We start from the raw sequence: 18,853 nt of genomic DNA on the forward strand, positions 1-18,853 counted from the left end.
TATATTCATATTTTATTTATACTTGTGTTTTTTTCTCCTTTTGTTAATTTTTCTTATTTTTCTTCTCTTTTTGTAAGATTTTTCTTACAAGATTGTCTTCCGGTTTTTCTTACCAAACTAAAGGCATAGCTGGAAAGCAATTCCATAAACGGGAGTGTTCCCATCCTTTCTTTTGTGTTCATTGAAGTGTCCGAAAGTTGAAATACTTACATCAACATGAAGTATATCAAAATACAGAGTACAAAGTAAAAGTCAATCTATCACGAAATCCTAAAATGGACACCTTTACTTTTTAGGGCTTCTATCGGAAGTGTCGTTTCCTCTCCAACGGCCTGACAGGAAACAGGAAGTGGCAGCGAGAGCGTCAGCAATGAGACTGTCACTGCTACTCGGCTCCTCCGGCTCCATCTTCCAGGCTCTTTTGAGGCCTTTTCCTGTCTTTGGACGCAAACTCCTCTCTTGTGCAGTCACCTTGCCGCATTTGAACAATTTGAGAAAAACGATGCACTATCAAACCGAGGCGAGAGGAAGCCCAAATACCACAGATTACCGGATTTATTTTAGTAAGTGCCATTGTCCGGTATTTGAACTCGAACACCATCGTCCCCCCCGCCACACACAGAAAAACAAGTTAAAGTTTAATAGTGGCACCGGGTTATGCAACGTTCCTGACAAAGTAAATGTTTGACCTTGTCAGTAATGTTAGCATGAACGCACCACAAACGTTTGCTTATAGCCTGCTTTGCTCTACAAAGGAGTACGGAGGCGTTTTCTGAAACTTCACTTTTCTACCTTCTAAGAAGTCATTTTGAATAAATATACCAAAGTGTATTGGATGCAAAAATAAAAAGTCAATTTCTGCGTTATAACTAATGTCAAATGAATGTTCTTTTTGTTCATGCCACTGGGACTATTAGTGTATAAGGAAATGGATAGATGGAATTGTAATTTCCAATCAACATATAATTGATAGGCTCCAAGTGGTACAAGAAGGGACGCTCAATTATGTCGGTACAGTACTTTTTTTTTTTTTTTTTTAATGATTTGATTGTTTATATGTGTGGCCGATAAGTATTTTTCAAACAAATATTTACTGTAATCATGATTTTAATACAGCCTTAGGTTAGTGATAAACTACGACGTCATGACTTTCGTAAAAATTCGGGTCATGTCGTTAAACCCAGGACCCCTGTAAGTGTCCCGCAATTGACTCATGACCAGTCCCGGGTATGGTCTGCCTCTTGCCCAAAGTCAGCGAGGATATACTCCAATTACCCACAACCCTAATAATGAAACCCATGACCCTAATGAAGGAAAGCCCTATAGAAAACAGATGAATGTATAAATTGTCAGCCCAAAATAACATTTCAGGGATGAATCCTTACACTACAACCCTTCTCTTTTGATAACTACATATTTTTTTGTTAATTCCTTCACCAAACCAGATGGGTTTGGCTCCATGAACATGTTTAAAAGATGACATACTGTTTTATTTTTGATTGGCTTCCCCCCCCCCTCTCCTAGAAAACTCAGATGGCAGCTACATTTCTCCTTTCCATGATATTCCCCTCATAGCTGAGGCAGAACAGGTAGCCCTCATATTCTTTGGGATAAAATCAGTGGCCTCGTTCTACTTGCACAATGTGTAAAATAATGCAACGTCATCTTTTTCTTGCATCAGGACAATGGTTTACCCGCCAAGAAGGTCAAGAGGAAAGAGAGCGAGGTATGTTCGGCTAAGTTCTTATTAGAGTGAAATTCATGATGTTCAGCTGAACATACACCGCATGTACTTTAAATATGATCTGTATGTCCAGGCGCTCTTTAACATGGTCGTGGAGGTGCCCCGCTGGTCAAACGCTAAGATGGAGGTAAGTGGAGGTCACCGTAATGTGGTTTTATGACAAAACGACAATTTTGTTCAAAAGTAAAGCATTTGGAAAGGTTTGACGACTGCCGTACAATAGCCATAAAATTCTAAGTTAATGATTATTTGCTAAAAACAAAAAACGTTTATCAGTTTGAACATTCAATATATTGTCTTTGTAGTGTATTCAATTAAATATAGGTTGAACATGATTTTCAAATCATAGTATTCTGTTTTTTATTTATGTTTAACACAACGTCCCAACTTCATTGGAATTGGGGTCGTAATTAAACTAGCATTGGCTGTGAAAATGCTTTTAAAGGGGAACTAAACCCCCCAAAATTAAAGCAAGAATACATTGCATGTGGCAGCAGTAATCAAAATATAGAAGGCCTACTGTGATTCATATTGCGTTTGTGGAACAAAAATTTAACTGGATAATTAATAAATGTAAAGGGGGTGCATGTTGGGCAAAATCCTTATCAGATGTAGGCCCGCAGGTGTCGACAAAACGCCAGGCGAGAGTTGCATGCTACTGTCTGAGAAGTGATGAAAAACTCTGCCTCTTCCCCCACTAATGTCCCTCTCAATTGAGAGTATGGATGTTTTTTTTAGATGAGTAGAAGTAGCTCGGTAAGATACATTTGCGTGAGCCGGTTTTGTTAAAAATGGATCACTATGCTGGTTTGGTAGCAACTGGAACTGTGTCAGTGTCAAAGTTAAATGTGCAGATTCATTTTGGCCTATTAAACTGCTTATCGTTTTATTTATGGCATCACCCATGGCTCTAAGAAACGGAGTTGGCATGAGCAGCTGGCGCTGTATTATACCATCTTAATCACCTTTTTTTCTGTGTCTTAAATTAGTGATAGAACATCATTTTGGTTGTGATGTTGTGTTGTGCAACGCTATATGATAGCGGAATAAGGTTTCATACCAACTTGAACAAAGGTATGTAGTCATTGCTGAATATATGAATATATATCTGTATGGTCTTCTTTAGAAATAAAGTTTTCTTACTTCATAAAGCTGCACGATAAGCCAAAACTGGAGAATACACATCACATTCTCACGAATTCGCGCGCTCACGATCGTAATAAGACTTAAAAATGGCACCACCCCCATCATCGAGTCAATATTTTAGATGTATTTTTTAGTTTATGTAAACAGCAGATGATAGATATTCACATTAAAATATAAGTTTTTACATCTTGGGTTTAGTTGTCCTTTAATTTCAAAATGTCTCATTCACATGTTTTATAGCATTTTGAAATGTCTACGTATGGTGTTAGCATTTTTTTAATATGTTCATGGAAAATATAGTGATGTTGTTGTCCATTAAACTGTACCTCACAACAGTAAGCAGAGAAATACCAGACACAATAATGTGTGCTTGAATTATTACTATTACTAACTACTGTTGACTCAGCCAAAAACTTAAAAGGAATACGCTGTAGTCGTGTGTACAAATAATAATGATTAAAAAAAGTGAAATTACTTTTTAATTTTGTATTTAGTATTTTACTGACAAAGCCAAGACAATTTTGTAGACATACCTGAATACTTGGACTGACCACGGGAAATGTACACGTACATACAAGCATACACACGAATACATACTCCTTCACCATTTCCACAATTTCCAGATTGCGACAAAGGAACCGCTGAACCCCATTAAGCAAGACGTAAAGAAAGGCAAGCTCCGATATGTTGCCAACATATTTCCCCATAAAGGTTACATTTGGAACTATGGTGCCATTCCGCAGGTAAGGAGGTAATTTGTCAGTACTCTTGTCATCAGCAATGCTACTAATATTAATGTAGCATAAATATGTAATTTGCTAACATAGTATTCTGTAGAATGACTTTGTAATTATTTTACTCAGTGTTTAGTCTTGATCTTTTTAGCTAATGCTTGCTTTTCAGTTAGTTTGTGGACAGTAATTACTCAATCTGTTTGCATTATTCATCGAGAAAGACGTGGGAGGATCCCAACCACACAGACTCGGAAACAAAATGCTGTGGCGATAACGATCCAATTGACGTTTGTGACATTGGTATGCAGGTAAGAACGCTCGATATATGAAGACTTTTTGGGGGGAGTTTTGTTCCAGTTAATATCCCTTTGTTGGTGAATTGCTTTGCTGATTTGCCATTTGCTGGCTTGTCCTTTAGGTGTGCTCTCCTGGTCAGGTGATCCAAGTAAAGGTGCTTGGAATATTGGCAATGATTGACGAGGGAGAAATGGACTGGAAGGTAATGGCTATCAACAGCGAGGACCCAGATGCCAAAAACCTAAATGGTGGGTATTTTCTACAGTGCCGTAGTCTCTCACAACCCTACACTAATGCAGTGGCAAAGTCGTAATTACAGTACAATCTTCTCTGCCATAATTAAACAGCAATCAAATGAAAAACTGTAAGTATAGCGATAACTGAGTGTGCCTTCTTGTGCCGTGTGTTGATGTACAGTATTTTTCTGCCGTCGTTAACTTAACTTGCAGTGATTTGATCACATGAACCACGTTTCCAGTAGGGCACAGACTCGCCCTCTAAATTTCCGAATCAGAATCATCTTTATTTTGCCAAGTATGCCCAAAAAACACACAAGGAATTTGTCTCCGGTAGTTGGAGCGACTCTAGTACGACAACAGACAGTCAATTGACAAGAGAACACTTTTGAGACATAAAGACATTGAGGAAAAACAGTCACTGAGTAATAAAGGGTTGGTGGTTATCTGGTAATGCCAGTACAATTTTGTATTTTTATTTTTTGACAATTGTGCAAAAAGCTCTGGCAGAAGCTGATACAGGCAGTGTGTAGAAGGCACCCTTCAAACGTGTTTTTGGAACGCAATTATTTTTTTCATTCATTCTTATTTAATTTCGTCTTACTTTGGTCATGGTCACACTATTTCAGCGAGGTGTTTTTTTTTTCTTTTTTCTTTTTTTTTTTTTTTACTGACCAGTGCTAACAATTTTGTCCATGTGTGTAAGTGACACATACATTATTCATCGTATTTAAAAATGGGGCTTTTTGTTATTTTCTTGTCCAATCAAGAAAAAGTATTGGCCAACCTGCATCCAATTTATCTAATCAGGGTTATTCCCTTTCTGTCTGTTGAGTTCCTCTGCAACATGGAAGTGAAAAGGAGATTGTCTTAACTCCACCCTATCCAAGTTTACCAAAGTGTATCACTGTTACTGGCACCCCAACGCAAGGGTACAGAAGATCCAGTGTACTGAAAATTGTGACCGTTCCGGTCTTCACAATGGAAACACTCATAAAAATAGAAACGCGCTCAAATCGACTGTATTGTTGCGTGTGGTTATTTTGTTTACTTTACGTTAGATGAGCTTAGCCATCATAGTCAAAAGGCAAACCTTGAAGGTTAATAGCGCTGACAGTATCATCAAACTGATTTTGAGACGTTTTCATTTCAAACACGGTGGTTGCATACAGTCAACAGTTCACCGAGTCTTCTGAAATAATCGCTCTGCAATGTTCGCTCAGGATGCAGCAGCAACTTAGCCTGATGTCAGCTCTCATTTATTCACTGAACAAAACATCCATGACTGAATTTGATGCAGGAATCATTTTCACTGACATGCTAATAAACATCTATCATTGCCTGTCTCTTGACGTATATTGTCCTGTTGTTTCAGTAGAATGTTAAGATGTATGTATTTACTCTGAAGCTTCAACAACTAAAAGAGGCACATGCCACAATATTTATTGTGCCGTTCTGCATATTCTGAATAGATTTTTTTGCGAAGACCAGACAAATTCATCTTGTGCAACAATTATGTTGTTTCTTAGACCTAGATGACGTCCGGAAGAGCCGGCCTGGTCATTTAGAGGCCACTGTGGACTGGTTCAGGAAATATAAGGTTCCAGATGGGAAGTCCGAGAACCAGTTCGGATTCAATGCGCAATTTCAAGATAAGGTATAATAATGGATTTAATCAAACCCACTTGTAAGAACCTGGTGTATTGAGCCTTTGTGTTTTGTCCTAAGGACTTTGCTGTGAAGATAATAAAGTCCACACATGCACACTGGAGGGCACTAGTGCAGAAGAAGACTAACATTGGTGGGATTGAATGGTAAGATGTCAAAGGGTTGACCTTACATAGTATTGCATTTTATGGAATTTATGTGAAATGATTTCTGTTTTATTTTGTTTTTCAGTAAAAATGTATCATGCTGTGACAGTCCTTTCAAATGCAACGCAACAGAGGCTAGAGATGTGATTCAGTCGGTGAGTCTTTATATATCACTGGTGTCGAGCGGAAAACCTCTCTCTCCAAAACCATCACTTTTCAGGACACCAAAGAACAAAGCAAACCAAAAAAGAAAGTTTATTGAGCCCTTAACATTGCATCGTCAAAGAGAACAAGCCTTTTTCTGCACAATATTTGTCAATAATTTGAAAAAATAACATACCCACATGGGGACTGACCAATAGTATTGATTTGTGAAAAAAGTTTATTGACCAAATTTTGACATACGGGGTTTCGGCCCGACGCCAGCGATATGCTTTTCATAGTAATGACTGCTATCAGAAGAGTGGCAAAGCAACTGTGCATCAGTGACATTGGGTCATTGTTAAATGTAACTTTTATTTATGCAGGCCCCTGCACTTGGTTGCGGACACAGTGTTTCATCAGAGGGTAAGTAGATCATGACTTATTTGAGGTGTTATACGTCTACAGTACGCACTTTTAATGCCTTTCTACATTTCTACCTATACAGTGGACAAGTGGCACTTTGTCTGAGTTGATTGGGAAACGCGAAAAACCTGGACGCAAACAATCATCATCAGTTAATGCTGCGTCACTATTTGTTAGCAGCATGAGTATTATCTGGTAAGGATCTATTCTCAGCTCTATAAAACGCCATGTTTGACATTGAGGACAGAAAACTAAAAACGTACTGTACATTTTTTACATCATGAACTAGTAAAATAATGTTGTAATCAATATGAAGTCAAGTTGAATGTCCAATCAGAGATTAAATATGTTTTTGATGACGTCACTTCCTTTTATTGTAATCATCCATTAACACAGAGATAATGGTCTTTTTCCTTGAGGTAACTGTATACATAACTGTAAAGTGTTTTTTAATGGTTTCTTGCCACAGCGATGGCTGAAAACACACGCAGACATTTGAAACTTGCGATATATTTGTAATGGTAGAACTGTTTTGTTTTTTAAACAAGTCAAATTGCTTTCAATAAATATAAATTTATTGGAGAAAAGAAAACACCCACATCTTGGCAATATAAGCAATGATAACAGCTTTGAAATAAACTGCATTCAATACATTACAATACTTACAGTTGAACCCCTATCCTTAATCCAATTTTTGGAGCATACCAAGCTTCAGGAAAACAAGAGAAGTCTTGACAAATAAAACAGGAAATAAGTAATCACTTTTAGTGTCTGTCTGTAAAAAAAAAAAAAATACAAAGTATCAGCTGTTAATTGTCTGAGCCGACCGAGTACATGCAGTACTAACCAGTACTCCTGTTATACCCAGAAAGTCATTCAAGTAATGCTGACTCTTAAGCTTCAAGTATGGTACTGCTTTTTTTTTTTTTTGTATTTCTTTTTGTTTTTTTATATATCTCTTAAATCTCCTTACCACAACGTGCTACTGTTGCTGGGCTCTATACAAGGAACACATCACTGTGGATTTTGAAAACGCAAAAATATAAATTCAAAGGTTCATCGAGCTAACAGTAAACATTATGTTGACAGTGAGTGTATAATTTACAAAAACTTCCTGGATAATGTATCTGTGTTCTTTGAGATTTGATAATTTGTGTATCAGTTTGCCTTGACGAAAACCTATGTCAACATCAAGTTCTGAAAAATTCATAATTGATATGCACTGTACAATGTGACAAACTCATTTACACCCTGTTTTAAATAAAACATTTTGTACTTTATTACATATACAATTTTCTTCCTGAAAATATTTTGAAGTGCTTTCAGAAAACGAATTTGTTAAGAGTGGGTGAATTGTTACCATAACGTTACAGTCATTCCATTATATATCACATTAATTAAAAAATAAAGAGGAGAAATCATACAATTGCTTAGTGGTTATAAATAAATTCAACTATACACAGGCACAAAGACGATACTCACTGCCTTGGTCCTGCCTCATAGCGAAAGCAAATAAACGGCCCTTAATTATATATCATACTTTCCCTTTAGTCACATCAGTGCATATACATTGTGTTCATTAGAGGAAAAACAAACTCCATCCTACTAGCTAAGAAAAAGAAGTAAAAAAAAAAATAAAAATAATAAAATAATTTTCCCCCCTCTAAAAATCTGTGTGACGTATGTTAGAAAAGTTGCACTGGGACACAAAATGCAATGGCATGTCCCTGAATGAGAAAAAAGACAAAACGAATGCAGGCAATAATGTACATTTTCTTTTTAAATGTCCCTGATTTTACAGTAACATTAAAAATTAAAAATTTCTAGCAGGTAGGTAAGAAAGTAAGAAATTAACTTTTCCGCCTTTCAGGTGGCATTCAGTTAAACTGTAACCAAAAATATTTAAAAAACGAAATATATATATATTTTCCTATTGCCAAACTGGTTTTGAGGTATATGACTGGTTGGTTCTGTACATTAACAGCCTTTTTCTCACTGCCTTAAGAGTCTCACATTGTATGTTTTAACAGGTTCAATAGCACCCTATGAAACAAGATCCATTGGAACACAAAGATAAACAATGAATTAAACTTTGCGCATTCTTTACAACAAACACAATTTATAACAGTAATTCCAAAAAGGGAATTTAAGTTACTGTACACATATCACATGTTTATCTTACAGTTAGATTACAATAATCAAAGAACCCACAGCAAGCCAGCTGCCCTCTGAAAGTGACACCGAACTTACCCTGTCTCATGCTCCTCAGTGTATAAAAAGCACATCAACAAAGCACCACAGACATAAAACTACACTTAATTTTCACAATTTAGGCTGGTTCAATGAACCTGCCGAAAGGAACATTTTTGCTGAGAGTAAACTGGAAAACCTTGGATAACAAAAAGATTTTCTTCTCCTTAAAATATAAAAATGCACCATTTGAATGGCTCAATGTATAGAATATCAGTAGCGAAAGAAACAACAATACAATAGTGTACTGAATAATTTTTTCATAGGAATTCTAAAAGATTTGTTTTAATTTGTGGATGCTTGGAAATGAATTACTTTCGATTTATTGTTATATCTAACTTTTACCGCTTAAATTTTATAATCAAGTGCTCAAGACACACCGACGTATCAAATCCTTTCGATGCTAATGATTTCACAAATCTCCCATTATTTCCTGTTTAATTATTTCATCTGTAATATCAATTATGGTATCAAGACATTTTACAAAAGACGCATAATTAGCACCTTGAAGTTGTTATTTTCAAAGTTGGCATTCCATGCCATGTTGAAGTATTGAAAATATAAAATAAAGCCACCAAAGATTAAGCTTTGTTTCCAGTAAGAAGGAAAAAAGTGTGTGTACAATTGAGAGCACCAGATGGTTTAACAGTGTGTATCTTGCAAAAGTTGCAAAACAAAAATAAATACATCCATAGCAGGGTCAACAAGTAAAGCTCAGTTGTTAAAAACGTGTAAGACCTGAACAGGTTAGGAGTGTTTGTATGAGGCCAGTGCTGCAAGTTGTTGTAGCATAAATAAAGCACCTTCATTTTTTTCCTCGAGGGTATTTTAAGCAAAGTGACTATAAGGTCCTGTGACCTTCGTAAAGGCATACGGAGATGTATTGACATAGGTGTTGGTTGTGCACGATAAGGACCCCTCAATGAGTGCCTTTATAAAACGCTTATAAGGAGGCTCCCCAAGAGATTCTGACGGCTCTGGATGCTCACGCTTTGTCCCCTTCTTGTTGCCCTTGCTTGGCGTCCCCTCACCACCATTTCTCTCTGCATCTTCCTCCTTTTCACGAGCCTTTTCTGCCATCTTTGCTTCCCACATGGCCAGACCGTGCTTAGCCTCATTCAAATTTTTGTGCTGGTAGAAGACCAAGGATATGCGTGTTGGGTGATGACGGTCTGGATTTTTAAGAGGCGTTGTGGCATGGAGCTCCCGTTTAGCGCATTCAATGAGGACTGAGCCATGGCTCGGTGCAACTGCTACTCCGCCAATATCAGGGTCCAAAAAGTTGTGCTCATTGTCTGACCAAATTTCTGGCTTTTGTGGGGTTGTGGGTCTCTGTGGGGCTCCAGGCTCTTGCTTAATACCATTTACTGTGGGGCTGCAGTTGAGCATATCCAATCCTGTCTGTATTTCTGGGTTTAAGCACCCGTCACTTAATTGAGCACCAAGCATCTTTGGGTTAGCAATACCCATTTCTTGCTTAATTTGCATATGGAATGGTTGTTGGCCTGGGGGTAACATTTGCAGACTTCCCAAATATGGATGTGGGGCTCTTCCAAACTGATTGCAGTTGCTCCCAGCAGCTGTGTAGTCTTGCACTCTGTGGGCGGAGGGTGCTCTTGAAAGGGGGTCCATAAAGCGAGGGTCTACAGCTCCATTAGGAATACACGGACTGAAAGCTCTCAAGGCCTGAACTGGCCTCTTGCTGCATGTATTATAGCCATTAACTTGTAAACCTGGATCACCATAATTTGGTGGATAATTTACCTCAAAACGCTGATGTGCTGCATACTGCTGCTCTGAGTGAAACACTTGCCTTTGATACATGTCCAGTTGCTTTTGGTTTGAAGCATAGTATGGATGGTAGTTATCAAGAGGCATACCTCCATTACATTGATAACTATGGTATGAACGTTTAGCTCCGTCAATTATTGAATTGGGTGCATGGACTGGGGAAGGGTAAGGGCTTGCTGGTGTTGAGGATTGATGGGGAAACATGCTCCCTGGCTTTGAAGTGCTTGGAAAAGATCCTGGGTGGCCAGGAAACCTCGGATATTTGGCCACATTTGTTGCACCGGGATAAGAGGTAAGAATGTTCTCGTGCTGTTGTTGCTGCAGTTGCCGAGAATGGACTCCAAGGGGATCCGTTGGTTGATTAGGATGTTGAGAGGCTCCCATAGCACCGGGAATAAAACCTAAAAATGAGATAAAAAGTTAATGCCACAAATGCATCCAAGACAAATTTGTCTAACAAGGCAAGCTAAAAATGACCCAAGTAAAAGTTTTACCTGGCACAGGTGTGCTTAGAGTGATATTTTCACAAGTTCCAGCTTTTATCTTAGACGGGGTAACTTTCTCTGCCTTATCATGAGAGTTGTCTAACATGGCGTTCTTGACAGCAGCTGCTTTCTTAGCATCCAGCTTCTTTTGGCGACACGACTTGGCAGGCTCTGCCAGCATGCGCACCTGGCGGCGGAAGGCACTGAGGGCTTGAATGGCACCCGTTTTGATTTTTTCCTGCTGACCCTCCTCACTGCCATATTCATCCGTGTTGGCAACCTTATACAGTGGCAGGACGTGGAGCTGCTCATCAGCTGGTATCTTTCCAACCTCTCTATTATCTTCCCTTGTTAATGTGCATACCTGCGAAAAAATAATGCGTTTATGTTATTGAGGGTATCACAGATCCAAATGAGATTGTTTTAGCACATTCATGGAAGGGTTTTAAGATATTTTGGATGTTTTGTTTCCCTATGTTAAATCCAACAAACCTTGAAAGACATGTTTTCCTTACCACAGTACTGCCCCCTTGCATGTTGTGGACGTCTCTATGAGCATGAGCACAGAAGTCCAGACAAGCAGTAACCCCAGAGAAGGGACGCCCCTCCTTAACCCCCAGACGACAATCGGGTGCTCTGTGTTCATGTTCCACCTGTTTCCAGAAACACACAAATTTCACTAAGATTAGTTCTTCTGAAAGTATTGTCTTTAATTGGACAGTATACACGTAGTTAAGCCAACCGCAGTTAACTACACTTCAAAACGTAATTGTGTTGACTGGAGTGCAAGGATGATTAGTTATTGTCTTGATTAATAATAATTCACTTAAAAAGGCTCTAATCTGTCCAATGTCCTCACCTGGTTTCCATAAGCTTCAGGTGCCATATTTTTATACAAGGGACCCAGTAAGGTGGCCAGATGTTGAAAGTTTTGCTCCAGTCTCTCTTCCTAAAAGACAAATATTGTCATTATTAATTTTGATATTAAGATATGGTAACCTCAGTGATAAATCCACATTTTATCAGTGATGAATACCTCTCTGACATCATCTCCTTGTAGTTTAAATTTTCTTGGAATTTTACTCCTGGCAAATTTGCAGCCATTGTAGTACATGCTCCATGAGCATCCGAAGGAGAATGATGCTCCACATGCATCTGGATTTAATCCCTGACATGCACAGGTCCTCCTGAAAGGGAATAATGAGAATTTGAGGGTTTCATACCCATTAATTCAGTGCAAGCAAAATAGGAAACAGGTTGGATATCACCTGCTTTCTTCCATTATTTTAAGTACAAGCACACAATGATATGCAAAATAACTACATATTTGGAAACACAGGGTGTCCCAAAAGTCAATATACGCTTCCTTTTTTCTACTTGGTTTCAACTATCATTTGGGCAGATGTGAGGCCATCAGCATTTGATAGCTTGGGCTTTGCAGTTTTTGTAAGCATATCATTCCCTTGCCCATTGCTTGCCAATTGACATTGGAGCAGTGTTGCAAAATTGCACTATCCATGGAAAGTTTCTTGAAAAAGAATCTGTTCATGACAAAACACAGCGGAAGGCCAGCTACTACATACCACCACTGTTGACAACCCAACTTGTAGGATAGGCTTTCTCACAATGCCAAGCTAAGTGTATCTGGAGAGCTGCACTGGAACTAAGCATCAACAAATGTTCAATTCACCGAATGCTTCGGAGAGGGATAAAGCTTTTCCTGTACCAATTTTAGGTTGTTCAAAGGCTTTAATGGGAATATTATGATGCTCAACAACCTAAGGTCAGTACAAGTAAAGCTTTACCACTGGATTCTGTGTTTCAGTGCAGCCCTCTGGATACTTTCCCTGGCGTTGCGCGAATGTCTACTCTAGAAATTCTGTTTTCATCAGTGATGGTAGTAGCAGGCCTAGCATTGCGTGGTTTGTCTTGAACAGCTCCTGTTTCAAGAAACCTGCCATGGATAGCATGAATTCTACTACGCGTTGGAGCAGCGTGATGGTGATAAATCCTCTCACACTGGGACCTAACAGCAGTCGGGGACAGAAAAACATCTTGTCATGCAGCAGCTTTACAATGCTCCAAGCCAATTAACACTGATTGGTATGGTCCCAAAAACTGCAAAGCCTCAGCTGTCAAATGCTGATGGCATCACGTCTGTCCGAATAATACTTGCAATTAAATGAAGTGTACAGAGACTTTTGGGACAACCCTGTATATGTTTTTGTTTTTGTTTTGTTGTCACTCACTCTTCATTGAGAGCACATCGTCTTTGGGTGAGGGCTCCATGCTTTGTTAGAGTTTCACTTAGCTCGAGGTAGAGTTTGTCAGCTAGGGTGGGGTGGATGCCCTCCCAGACAAGGATGGCCACGATTATGCAGGCTGTCTCACATTTGTGTCCAGTGCGTTCTCGAACCAACACCAGTAGCTTTTCTTCTACACTGGCTCGGCGGATCACCTGATATGAGAATTTATTGTACATATTTGAAGGTGTTCCATTTACTTCTGAAGAATTGCATTGAGATACACAAAAGAATAGTGCCTACCCATTTTGCAATAGGGCACCCCTGTGTACTTTTTCCTTCCTTGCCGGTGTACACCACTTTCTCCATCCTGATGGCTTGACCATTTAAACCAGACCTTGAAATAAAATAGATATTACATTGCTTACAATCAAACAGTAACTTGTGAATATACAGCACAGTGCACTGTAAGTGTTGCTTACCTTCTCTCCATCAACTCCCGTATACCAGCAACCGTAGGTGCTGATCCTAGGTGAGTATAGTATGGGCCCTCATCCTTCTCACTAATTTGTTCTAAATAAAAGGACAGTTTTCAGTACTTAAACACCACTTTATCTGTAATGTAACCAAAAACAGGTTACTCACCAACACAGTGACAGGATGCAATTTCATATTGTGTTTTAATAGGAGTATCAAGTAGACTTTTTACTGGGGTATCAAATAGCTTCATCGGAGAATCCATGAATCTCTGGAGGAGTTGTTCTTTCTTGGGCGTGGAGTCAGGTGTTCTTTTTAAAGCCGTCATGGATGTAGCAGCTACAGATGCTTCCACTTTACACATGTCAGTGTTGGTTGACAGAATTGTGACAGGGCCAGAAGATTCTACTTTGACTTTATTTGAATTAATGACGAAAGATTTCTTCTCAAATACAGGGGACAGTTGGTACTGTTTTAGACTTTGTTCCATGGAGGCTAGGATATTGTTCTGCCTAGTATTCTCACACACAGATTGTTGATTCTCCTGCTTGATTTGCAATCCACCCGGTTGCTGCTGTGAACAGCCCGGCAAATTAAATCTGGGTCCATTTTCAATTTTTATATTTGTGAGGCCATGGTTGCTATCCCTAGTGCTTTGTGTAGAATGGGGAGGGCCCTGTCTTTCTTGCCTTTGTAACAGGTGCGTCCGTAGGGCTTCATGCTTCTGGAAGTCTCTGTGGGGAATTGGCGATCCCAGGTGATATCCCCTTTGTAACTGAGAACATGCTTTCAGCTGATGTTCAGTCTTCGGATACATATGCATTGGTATCTGTTGGTTTATTGCACTTTGGGGCAAATAAGGTTGTGACTGTGTAGAAGTCTGTGGGAAGTTGGTATTATTAGATGGTTGGCAGTTATTGGGTTGCTGAAGTTGAAATTGCCTGGAATCACTGCTGGCTGAGTTTGGGGAAAACGATCTTTGACGTTGTATTTGAATATCTGTTGTGTTTTTGTAGCACAAGTGACTATTGGGCTGTGCAGAGTTGTTTCTGTGTTGCTGGTTAAGTTGACTTGGCTGAGGCTGACTGTGAGGTCTGTAAATGGGAGACTTAAGTTGCTGTTCTTCCAATTGTGGCGGGTGGGACAGTGGACGTGGAAGATTACAGTGCTGCTGTTGCTGTGTTGTGAAAAACCCAGGCGACAATGGTTCCTGCAGTTCAGGGTTGTCATGTAAGTGCTCGGACTGCATGGGGGTGTGATAATGTCCCCCGGCCTTTTGATCGTGCTTTGTCTGGGGTGGAGGCTGCTGCATTAAATGTGTGTTAGAATTTGATTCCTGCCACTCCGATTCATTTTTGTTAGGGGCTGAAGCACAGTGTGGTTGGCCTAAGAGACGAACTTGTTGTTCCTGTATACTGTTAGACTCCTGAATGTTTTCTTTGAACATTCCAGGTGAATCAAACCTTTGTACAGTGCTTGCCTCCAAAATCTGACCCTGAACCTGGAGGCTACGTCTCTGTTGGTCTGATAGAACCTTGGCAGAGAACCCCCTCTTTTCTTGCTCTACCTGGGATGACCTATCACTTGTCTGTTGCTTTGAAGGATTCTGTTCCATCCAGCTGTCCTGATGGAGAGTTGAACACAAGTTGCCTGTCTGCTGGGTTGTGCTATCCAGACTATTTTCTAATCCAGCCTGAATGTGCTGCTGTGGATTGAGTCCCTTAGTGCCCATGCAGTCAGTTCCATGTATGTTTCCAAAATTCTGTTGAAAGTTCCTAGGTTGAATCCCAAACTGCTGAGCATGACCAGACGCAGGTTTTCCGCATTGCACCATGTTCTGTATTCCACAGATCGGTGATGATCTATAATTCGCCAGTACTGCGTCAGTTGTCTGTAGAGTATTGCGCTCCTTAAAACTGTTTCGATCAAAATTGTGGTTGGCATACGTTTGTTGAGGACTTGTGTCATTATTATAGCACCGTGGGCCATTTTTATGTTGTTGCAAGGAGTTGGCAATATTTGATGACGGGACCATCCCAGTGAGCTGATCAAGAGATCGTTCGTGGCTAGTGCAAGGCGGTGGAAGATGTTGGTGCTGTTGTTTTTTCTGCTGGTAATCTATTTCATGATTGTTCAAGTATCCATTGACTATGTAGTTTAAAGAGTTAAAATTGTTGACATTCTCTGCAATACCAGATGTCCCAGGCTGGCGTGGTTGCGTTTCAAGCATCTGAGCAGAATTGGGAAAGTCTGAAGTGAAAGTGGAAGGTATAAGATCTTCACCGGGCAGTTTACTAGTTAGAGAATCATTCATAGCATCTTGTGTCCCAGACCTCTGTGGTGCAATTGATACTTGCGCAGGATAATACTGAGACAAGGTTTTCTGTAAAAGATCACCTGGTGTACTTCCTATTGTGGAGGTGGTGAGTACAGCACCATTAATTGAAACATGTTTATTTCTTGGCAGAGGAAAATGATCTCCATTCGGAATTGTACAATTCCTGTTTACTACTTTTATCTCTGCCTGAGCATTGCATTCAAACTCTGCATTTATTTTCAATTCAGAAATCTCTGAATCTCTTTTAAATTTCTTCGGCTGGCTAACCAGGAATGACTGTTCAGCAAGTACATGCTTGAAATCTCCATTCATCAACTCTCCGTTCATAATAAAGGATCCCTGATCTAATAGCCCTTGTACTGATCCAGGGTCGTTGCAGGTTTCGTTTTGCCTGTTCATGGAGTTGGCAACTGTGCTGGGCTTGTAATTATTCCAGTTTGTGTCGCCAGTAATTTGAAGAGGCTCTCCATCTGAAAAGGTCTCTCCATTATGGAGTTTGTTAGAGTTGTTGCGGGATCTTCCAATTTTCTTTAATGTCAAACTTTCTTCAGTCTCATGTCTGGTCTGGTCTGTTTCCATCTGGCCTGCTCAGAGTCCATTCACAGGCTGCCCTCTCTGCGTCCTACAAAACAAAGTTGAAAATAAGCATTTCGGAACCTGGGCATATTATCTTCACTCAGTTCTGTTTGCTTACACACCAGGCTTCTCAGTTTAAGGTGTCTGTAAACAGTAAACAAAAAACATTCTTGTAAATTTGACACACCACAGAGAACAGTATTTTTTAAAAGGCTGCCAAATTTGAATGAATAAAAAAAATCAATGTAAACTAAAGCTCTAAAATCATGAAAATATGCCCGCCCTCAAGCTGCAGGACTGTGTGGGTGTGTTTGCTGAAGGCGGTAGAGATAGCCCTTCACCTGTCAATCAAATACGTTTGCTCGTACGCTGTATGTCAGTAGTTGGCTAGAATGTGTGCCACTATGTTTAATAAAAAGTTGTTTTCCATGTCTCTGTTATCTTGGGACCCACACACAACAACACTGGGAGCGAGGTGCGGATGTTTTGGACGTCCGCCGTGGTCCAGCGAGCGCGCTAGCTTGTCAGCTTGTTAGCTCACATGCTAGTGAAAGTAATGTACAGTTAACTTTTCCTTAAGTGTCTCTGTTGTGTGGATCTACGGGGGACGCATAGAGCGAGGCTGTGGAGTATTGGACGGATACAACGCTGGTCCGCCAGTCCACGAGCCCAGTAGTGGGTAATGACTAGCCACTGGTAGCAGGCCACTTCACAGTGGAGCGGTCCGATTCACTGCGTGAGCCGCGCGTGGGTCACCACAACAGAGACACTGTAGCCCAAATAACACACAACACTTGAGGGAAGAGACATTTTTGGGGTTGTAGGCATAGCTTAAGGGCTAACTGCACAAGAGTGTGGTATTTATGAACCAAGCTATTATTACTAAGTAACTCGCAATCTGGTTGATGCGCAACATCCGCATTCACTTCCTCCCGGTTCGGGTGAATTGCGATGGGGGCTGTGGCAAAGCAACCATAGGGACTTTAAATGTCTTCACTGTCTTTTTTTAACAGTAGATGTCACCATTTCTTATTTATATTTACAGAAATAACTTATACACATGTATTTAACTTTTGTCCTAAGACACTAGCCATAAAGCAAACTAAATTTTAGCAAGTTCGGCTGAGAAAAAAAATAAAATAAATCATGATTGTTAGCACACAAGAAGTCACCTATCCTGTTTTCCGGGTTTGGTCACGTGATGTACTGCATATGGCGGATTGCCGCGATTAGCCACAGACGGCGCTCAGTACTTATATAGTGGGGGAAGGCCGACTCATGCCAGAAAGTATACGCCCCAGCCCACTTGCATCATAGGGCTAGCTTTTGTCCTCGCCCGAAAACCTGGACAACTGAGATGCTAAAAAACTATTTAACGCTATATCGCAACAATTCAATACTAAATTGTTCGCAGTTTTTGCATGTTTTCAGCACTTACCTTCAAACATAGTTAATGTATTTACAAGAAAAAAAACATTAAATTGACTTCACATCCACTTTAATGAATTACAGTATCAAAATTCATTATATTAAGACAGACGAGCTGATTGAAGATGATCATGTCCCCAGATGGTAGCCAAGAGGAGTTTGTTTTCGAGGCCTTTATTTCCAGCAGTATAAGATCTATCACGTTTGAAAGTAACTAATGCTCTAAACAAGAACAGAAACCTATGCCAGAAGGTTTAGCTTAAATTTATCGTCAATGTCTAATAATAGTGCTATTTAATCAAAGTGGTGAATGAAAAATAGAACTACAGAGGATTAAGAACAGAAAGTGCAGTTGAAAAGAGTTAGGCAGTGCTTTGTGAGCATTTCAGTAAAATGCCGAGTGATGGGAATTACATAGAGCTCCTCAATTTCAGCAAAGTAACTCATGTTGATAATTTACCGTATTTTCACGACCATAAGGCGCACTTAAAAGTCTTAAATTTTCTCCAAAATGGACGGGGTGCCTTACAATGCGGTGCGCCTTATGTGTGCACCGAGTTCCAAAATCTGTAAATGTTGTGTGACTTCAATGAGCGCTTCGCTTGACTGACTGGGAGCCTTTCCTACCGACACGCTGCTTATATAGAGGAAAGGCGGACGTGACTGAGGACACCATGCGGACGTAAATGGGCAAGGGTGCGCGTGACAGTGGACGCTAAAGGCACGC

At 39.9% G+C, this 18,853-nt stretch overlaps 2 protein-coding genes across 2 annotated transcripts in view; one reads left to right on the forward strand and one right to left on the reverse strand.

The window, feature by feature from the left end:
• Positions 1-6,897, forward strand: ppa2 (inorganic pyrophosphatase 2). The gene is made up of 12 exons (XM_061678475.1): positions 1-563; positions 1,525-1,589; positions 1,682-1,726; positions 1,818-1,871; positions 3,514-3,633; positions 3,846-3,932; positions 4,043-4,169; positions 5,687-5,814; positions 5,886-5,971; positions 6,057-6,126; positions 6,499-6,538; positions 6,621-6,897. Exons 1-12 carry the CDS (start codon positions 371-373, stop codon positions 6,641-6,643), a joined length of 1,038 nt encoding a protein of 345 aa, XP_061534459.1. The 5' UTR covers positions 1-370; the 3' UTR covers positions 6,644-6,897.
• Positions 5,548-18,853, reverse strand: part of tet2 (tet methylcytosine dioxygenase 2) — a 27,171-nt gene continuing 13,865 nt past the window's right edge. Inside the window, exons 2-10 of the mRNA XM_061678474.1 lie at positions 13,953-16,744; positions 13,790-13,880; positions 13,611-13,704; positions 13,314-13,522; positions 12,101-12,251; positions 11,924-12,013; positions 11,580-11,717; positions 11,074-11,428; positions 5,548-10,980 (exon numbers count right to left, since the gene is read on the reverse strand). Of these exons, the coding sequence (XP_061534458.1) occupies positions 9,617-10,980; positions 11,074-11,428; positions 11,580-11,717; positions 11,924-12,013; positions 12,101-12,251; positions 13,314-13,522; positions 13,611-13,704; positions 13,790-13,880; positions 13,953-16,701 (5,241 nt within the window). The 5' untranslated portion in view covers positions 16,702-16,744 and the 3' untranslated portion in view covers positions 5,548-9,616. The remainder of the gene's footprint in view (positions 10,981-11,073; positions 11,429-11,579; positions 11,718-11,923; positions 12,014-12,100; positions 12,252-13,313; positions 13,523-13,610; positions 13,705-13,789; positions 13,881-13,952; positions 16,745-18,853) is intronic.

The sequence above is a fragment of the Phycodurus eques genome, chromosome 6 (genome assembly GCF_024500275.1).
Source record: "Phycodurus eques isolate BA_2022a chromosome 6, UOR_Pequ_1.1, whole genome shotgun sequence".
Classification (NCBI taxonomy): Eukaryota; Metazoa; Chordata; class Actinopteri; order Syngnathiformes; family Syngnathidae; genus Phycodurus; species Phycodurus eques.